An 8,130-nucleotide genomic window follows, 5' to 3' on the forward strand; every position below is an offset into this window, starting at 1 on the left:
AATGACGTCCATAGATATAGAATTCCCAAGGGCGGGATGGCACAGCCTACCGGAAACTATTGCGGTACTTTGGTATGGGCACAAGTGTCACATAAAAAAACAAATGTCTTCACCAAGTCTTCACTGCTAAAGACCACCAGAGGGGAGAGGCCAGGAGCTTTTGGGTTTTCTTGATTCCTGCGTGCCCTGCAGACTTAGACTCATGTACCTGACGTAAACTTACAGTCTTACACTTTTAAAGACGTGTACCAGGTGCCCAGTAACTTTCAACAAAAGGTATATGATAAGACCGCGAAAGGGAAATCAGATCTGGGTCAACGTAAACTTGTTTAAAACTCAACTTCAACAAATTATTTGAATACAGACCCCACAAAAATGTTGTTTTTTTAATTTGCAATGTAGTAATTTCTGAATCAAGTGGATGATTCAGATATCATTCTATAGAGTGCATCCATTCCATTCTATGATCCTGGTCAGGGAAACAAGACAGCTGGTCTTGGTGAAAGTCTCTTGGCAGATTCAAAAAATTGGAGATTTATATGGTCTGTAGGGACTGTTTGGATGCCGCACTCTCTCACGTAAATGTCTCCATTCTTGGAAAGAATAGCCAGCAAGCCTTTGTTTGCAATGCCATAACTTCTTTCTGCTGGTGTCATTTGATGGAAATAGAAAGCACAAGGATGTAACAACATCTTCATGGGAGACCTTTACCAATAGCTGAATCTAAGTTCTGAAAATCAAAAACTGTTACACAAATATCTAACATGAAGAGGGAGACGGTTACAACTTTCAGGTGAGCACATGGATAGATTATGGGGTGGTAAGAAGATTTTCCATTTGTAAATTTGATATATTGAGCCAGATGTTTTTGATCTGATAAATTATGTATTTTTTAACAGCAAATTGCATTTGGTGTTCACTGCTTTTGCCAATGCACCGTTCTCAGGAGTAGTGATCCACAGCTTCTGTTGGGGCTCATTGCGGTGGGGCAGTCTTATGTTGCCCTTCATTGTGACACCGTGTTGGGGTCATTAGGGCTTATTAAGTATCAGGTCAAGGTACCCAATGCAAGTGACCCTGATAGTGACATGGGCATATGAAAGGGCCTACTCTACGGTCTGAAAAGAGATGGGACTTCACGTGTCACATGGCCATAAAACAGGAAATTCATTTGGGTTATTTGGGAAAGTAGTATTATGTAGAGTCCATACACAGAGTCACATTTACTATACATACAGATAATAATTACATACAGTACATACAGGTAATATTGCCAGACTTTTACAAAATATAACATATATAACTAAGCTCACATTTCTCCATTTGTACAGTTTTTAAAAATTGTTGGTCATTGTCCAGGGAAAAGAGCTGACTTGGTCTCTGTTCTTTAAAATGAGTTATTGAGAGGTTTGTAAATCACGAAGGATGAGGGGGTAAAAATATAGTGACTCTTTGGGTTTTAGGCTGAATGAACTGCTTATGGATTCCCAAAGGAGGTAACAATTTTCTTACACCGTCATGCAAGCACACATACATACACATGACATACAGGATGTCATTAAGATTACACGGCCCTTTGTGGTTATAATAAATTTCGACCTAGGTGACAATACAGGAAAATGAGGGTGGGCAGTGTAACAACACATCTATGCAGTATGTTCTATGATATATAGCCTATTTGACCGATCATCAGAGTACAGCAGCCCAGAACTCTCCTTGTGTTATCAGATATGGAGACAGCAGGTAAGAGGTTCTTTTCTCTTGTAGAAATGGCTGATGAGTAAGGATTGGCCAAGGTGAGACATTTTTGAATCCATTGTACAAAGTATTGTCACCAAAATTGTTTATAGGGTGGGCTGTAAGGACTTTAAACATGTAAGAAATCACTATGTAGTTTTTATGTAATCGTTCTGGTGGAGAAAACATATTTTTTAGCCACTTACTTAACTTGTAAGTTATTTGCAAAGCACTTAAACACAGACTACATGCTTTTGCTTTTGTTTTGTTTTTTATGGGTCACTCTGAGATTATATCCATATTGATGCATCATGATTATTCCATGTTTATTATTTTATTTTTACAGATAAAATTGAGAAGAAACTCTGGCTGCCTTCCTGGAAGGGAGTCATTATTACCCTTCTTGTGGGATCCAATATCATTCTCATCCGTGTTATTGAAGCTCTGGGTAAATAATATACAGTAGGCTGGACACAATCTTGGGTTTTGTTATCAAACTTGGGTTAATTTGTATCAAACTATCTAATGAAATAGAGAATCCAATTGGGGGTTGAAGGAACACAAAGTATATTGGAAATCATTTTTCAGATTTGCACTGCAGTAAATAGGCCTGCCAGCATTTATTAGAAGGGTCATGAAGTTATTGTAGCTAATACATCAGCTCCTTCTGTTTCTTCCAGTTTTTAAGGGTCAATCTTTGGAAAATGAGATCAGCCAAGGGAAGGAGCTACAGATGAACAGCACCCAACCATCTGCAGGTATTTCTCTTTTTAATTTGCACAATTACTTGTACATGAAAAGTGTCAATGAAGTTATAAAGATTTTAAGCAATACAACATTTTGTAGGGTGCTTCCTGTGTCCCAATGGCTGGTTGCGGCACAGAATGAGCTGTTATTTCTTTTCTTCCGGGAAAGAATACAGAACATGGAATGAGAGCCAGGAAACGTGTGTCAGGATGGGAGCCCATCTACTGGTCATAGAGGACCATGAACAAGAGGTATGTTTTAACATGCATTATCATACAGGAATGATCAAAAACTAATAGGCTTGTGACCAGTTTCATAACTCTTTTATTTTATAAAAATAATCAGCCACTCTTCTTTGACTATTAGTGATAAATTTTATGGTGTCTTAAAAAGCTAGCATTCTGGTCTTGTAGTGCCAAGGTCCCAGTTTCAAATCTCAATCCAAAGAGTTCTTCTAGTGTTCGAGTGGGTTTTCTTTTGGTGATTTTCGTCCTCCACCAGGCAAATAATTGGTAAATTGATTAGCTTTTTCCCTAAATTGACTATGCTTGGGACAGAGACCATTGGTGACATGACTATGAACTCTGTTTTCCTGGCTACCTCTACTCAAAGATTCTATTTCCCCCACACCCAAAACTTTATTCACCATCAGGCTTAGAGAAACCATATGTAATATTCTATACTTTTTAGGATAATCGATCAGTGGGATTTCTGTTCTTCCTATCCATTATTGCCTTCTTACCATTCCAGAATAATAACAATTATCTTAGAAAGAGTTATCCAAAGTTTTATTAGCCCACAGATTTCCGAAATTCTGATGGTTCTGATGGTGATAGTGGTGGTACTGTATTACCAAAAATCATAGAACATCTGTTTGGCAAGTAGCACTTAGAGACAAATTTTTAGTGTCAAGATCAGACGTGGATGACAATAGTGTTCCGGACACTGTGGAAGACATAGGAAGAGAATGATTGTGATATGGAGTACAGTGTTGGAGAGGTACGTACTGTGCAGCAACACCCATCTAAAAATTAGGTTTTTGCAAGACAGGGCTTTCCATAAAGTTTGCTGATCTCTGCCCATTGCAGCGTCAGATACCTCAAACTCTGGAACAGCCCTGAGCGCTTCATGTCAATGGGCCTCAGTTCATTGGGTTTCCCCTCACAGGCATTTTTGTGTTAGTGTTGTGTGCAACATCTGTAAACACAAAACATAGGGTAACAAAGAAATGAACATAGTGACATCCAAAAACACACTTTCTAACATTTCTCCTCATCCAGCACATGAAGAAGATTGCAAATTTGCAAATCTAGATTTTTTTTGCATAAAATGCGTAAATCTAGAAAAACACTATGCCCAGTAAATCCTATGTGTCCTTCTCATTCTCCATCCAATTTTAAAAACTTTAAAAAATTAAATATTGGCATTGCATGTCTTTCACTGCCCAATGTGTTATTGTCCTGCATGGTAGTGACACAAACCTGCCGTGTAGAGATCAATAGATCAGATGTGGGCAGCATGGTGGCTCAGAGGTAAGTGCTGTGACTTTTGCAGCACAGGGTCCCAAGCTCAAATCTCAGCCACGACACTGTCTGCATGGAGTTTGCAGGTTCTCCCCATGTTTGCGTGGGTTTCCTCCCACATCCCCAAAACATGCAGTTAGGTTAACTGGCTTCCCCCCAAAATTGACCATAGATTATATTAAAGACATATGACTTTGTAGGGACATTAGATTGTGAGCTCCTTTGTGGGACAGCTGATAGACCTGACTTTGGACATTGTACAGGGCTGCGTAATATGATGGCGCTATATAAATACTGTGTAACAATAATAACAATCGAGAAGATGAACTCCAAGGTTGATTCCTTCTCTGACTTTTCTTCTCCTTCCCCTTCACAAAAGTGCCACTGAATACTCATTCCAACACAACAAAGCTGTTCCTCTCCTCAATGCAGAATGTGTATGCTCAGGCCTCCCGTGCATTTCATTATCCAGTGTCTGCATGAAAGTCATATTGCTGGAGAATTGCTTTCCGCCATGAAAAAAAACAAATCATGCACTGACTTTACCCCTTCTATCTCCAGATTAACAATTTTCTGCAAACAAAAGATAACTAGACAAATTGCCTTTACATTCTCTGCCTTGCATTAAATGTGCTCAGTTGGTGGTGATGACATTTCTTAAGTGATTCCCTGGTCCGGCGGAAACTTAGGATCTTTAATGCAGGACAGTGACAACTTTCAATAGATGCCTGTCACGTGTTGAAGTCTAGAGAGAAAGCAGCCAGGAAAACAGTAGTATTGATGATGTAAGCCCACTTATTTTCACATTAGTAGTCTGATTAGTAGTTCTTCACACTGCTGTCTATGTCTGTGGTGGGATTGTGATGGATGCTTTGATCTTCCAGGAGTTTATAAACAATTCCAGCAGACACAAATCAGATGAGGAGTTCTGGATTGGCCTGAGCAGAGATGGCTTTGGATGGAGATGGGTGAATGGTCAGAGGAATAATGGAAACCTGTAAGTGACTCTTCATCTACTCTGAAAATCTGAATGTTGTTCATCTAGAAAATAATGAATACTCATCACTTCTAATTGTTATGTGTTTCCAAGATTTCAGCTCAGATCAGGAAGATCTTTAAAAAACTGTGTAAAGATGCATGTAAAAACTACATATATTAAAGAATTCTGCCAGAACAAACACAGTTGGATTTGTCAGATGAGAGTCCTGAAGATCTAACAAATACTTTACAACCTATGGACACGGCATTCAGACAACAGATCATTCACAATACAAAGTAAACCCAGGAACATTATATCCAATCTTGTATATTACCATCATACCACCAAAGACACAACAGAAAGTAACAAATTCCCCCACTAAATTGAGGCTTCCAGACAGCGCTAACCCACAATGGTGTCTCCAAAGAAAGATTTTCCCCTCACCTTCAGTTCTAATAGAAGCTGTAAAATTTTGGACCCCAAATCTTCCCGATACAGTTACAGAGCCCCGGTGTAGGTGAGTATCCCAGTCCCATGTAATAGCTGTGCATGATGACTAATACTGAAATTAATAAAAATGTTCTAGGACAAAAAAAGTTTTAGAATTTCTGAGATTAACATTTGATACCAGCAGAGAGTCTACTCATAGCAGCAGATTATTTCACATTCCAAATTGTCTAGATATGAATTTGCGTATCATGGGATGCAAGCAGTCCCCATCGCCACACATTGAATTTGTACACATACTGAAAGTGAGCACATTATGAGTAAGTGTAAATTTAAGCATTGAGAGCGGAAAATTGGTAAAGGGCCAGGTCTCACAGCTCTGTTCTCAGAGGAAGGAAGCAGTGGTCTCAACAGAGATGATCATAAGGGTGACAGCAGCAGACGCCTTTCACATCTATTGTCACAAGCAAATTTTTAGGTACCACTGTACATGCATGTTGTCTAGAATCTGCAGGATATGAATGATAACTTTTGCAGATCACGTTTTGAATGTGGGTGTAAGTGGTTAACATGGAAGGTCTGACTATTAATCCTAGATATGATTGTCTTTCCTGGAGGATTTACAATGCTCATGTGGGTTTTAGGGAGGGCATTGAAGGTGGGGAGGACTGGATGTTGGATTAATAAAAATTCCATGATCTCCTATATAGTTTGGTTTGTTGGAGTTCAGTAGAAACTCAGCCCAACTTCCCCGCTGTCCTTTAAGGCCCCAACACAAACAATGTTCTTATGCTCCCTCTTTCCCTCAACAAGCCTCTTACATGTCACACATATCGATAACAGTATATAAATATATATTGTATATATTTATATATGATGAATGTCCCAGGCTTTAATTCTTTGGTCCCTTACTTCACATTCAATATGTTTTTTCACCTGCTTTTGATTTATATTCTCCATCCTTGGAAAAAAAAATCAAGAGCTAACACACAACTTCTAAATGTTTGAGACTGAAGAAATGGTTTTCTGTGAAACATACTGCAAGTGTCTGTACCGTCCCTCTAATATCATTCCTTAATTGTTCCTCACTATAGTCATTGATGAAAACTGAATTAAAAGGTTTTATCTCTGACTAATATTTGTTTTGTGAACAGGGAAGCACCTTATCCACACCTCTATAGATCTTTTTTAGGAGGCACTTTGGTCTAAATTTTCAGTCATTTATTAATAAGTTTGCTGTGAATGTGTTAAGAAATGTTATATAGTTCCAAAATTACTCTGTGGGCTTGAGTTTTCTGTGGGCTTCCATTCTAATAATTTATTTGTGTGCATTTTTATGTTGATTTTAACATTTTGTATGTTTTGTTTTAACATGATTTTTATTTTGTTAAATAAAGCTGCATATATTTTACCCTATATTTATTATCTTTGTTTACTATCTATACATTGGTATGGAATCACTTCTCACTTAGCTGACTTACCAACATTTTATTATTGCATATTCTAATACAATTCTACAGATCAAATATAGTTTTTATGGTTTTAAAGAGACCCTTTCACGTAATAAATACTTACCTTTTGCAGAGACCTGGTCCTCTTCTGGGAAACCATGGGTGTTGATTTCTGTGGTCTGAAATTCTCACACTTGTTCCTCCAACCTTAAAAATCTATAGTAGAAATCTATCCACTATTCACTATGTTTAAAAAATACACAGTAAGCCAAGTGAAAGGAAACAAATATAATCATATAATGTAATGTGTCTCCACATTGGGGAATTGTTGGTATTCACCCCAAAAGATGACACATGGCAGCAAATATAAGCAAAATTCTGACAAGCCTGATATACAGTTTATTTTTTTTATAACCAACAAGATGGAAACCCCAGCATTGGTTCCAACACACATATATCAAAAAATGTTACCAGGCTAGACCAATACTGGGGAGGTATCAAACTAACGCATGTGTCTATTGAAACATCTGTAAATGTCCTCACAGGTTCCAATACTGAATGAATTACTGAGTAAAATTCATATTAGCATTGTGATGTGGGATTGTCTTCCTCTGGGAATGCTTATAGTCAACAATGTAAAAAAAGTAATCATTAAAGGATGCAGATACAATGTGGAAAAGTTGTGGATGGGGAAACAGTAGAAGAAGAGGACTTCATGCAAAATAAGAGTGCATTCTGGATGTGAAGTCAGAAGGAGGTCCACAGTAGTGACATTATTATTATTAAACAGTATTTATATAGCGCCAACATATTACGCAGCACTGTACATTAAATAGAGATTGCAAATGACAGACTAATACAGACAGTGATACAGGAGGGGAGGACCTTGCCCCGAAGAGCTTACAATTGGGTAGGTGGGGGAATTTCACACACAATAGGATGTGAGATATGTAGTGGTGGGAAGTAGTGGTGGTTTCAAATGACAGAAGAAGCCGTGTAGGCAAGTTTGAAAAAATGGGTTTTGAGCACTCTATTAAATGAACAGAAAGTAGGAGCAAGCCGAATAGGAGTTAGTGGAATACCAGCGAGAACGATATTACAGTAGTCCAGACGAGAAATGATAAGAGCATGTGACATAACATTATGGTGAGCGACAAGCATAACCCACAGTCACTAGAGAGCAAAAGAGAAAAATAATGAGGGATGAAAGTAGATTCACCATGGAGTATATCAGAAATTAAGATGA

General features: G+C 38.1%; 1 protein-coding gene across 1 annotated transcript; it reads left to right on the forward strand.

The window, feature by feature from the left end:
* Positions 1–1,730: 1,730 nt before the first annotated feature.
* On the forward strand, positions 1,731–6,830 carry LOC140339903 (natural killer cells antigen CD94-like). The gene is made up of 6 exons (XM_072424816.1): positions 1,731–1,743; positions 2,084–2,185; positions 2,418–2,495; positions 2,584–2,735; positions 4,892–5,004; positions 5,098–6,830. The coding sequence occupies exons 1-6, from the start codon at positions 1,731–1,733 to the stop codon at positions 5,222–5,224; spliced, it is 585 nt and encodes a 194-aa protein (XP_072280917.1). The 3' UTR covers positions 5,225–6,830.
* The last annotated feature ends 1,300 nt before the right edge of the window (positions 6,831–8,130 follow it).

This window comes from Pyxicephalus adspersus, chromosome 10, assembly GCF_032062135.1.
Source record: "Pyxicephalus adspersus chromosome 10, UCB_Pads_2.0, whole genome shotgun sequence".
NCBI classification, from domain to species: domain Eukaryota; kingdom Metazoa; phylum Chordata; class Amphibia; order Anura; family Pyxicephalidae; genus Pyxicephalus; species Pyxicephalus adspersus.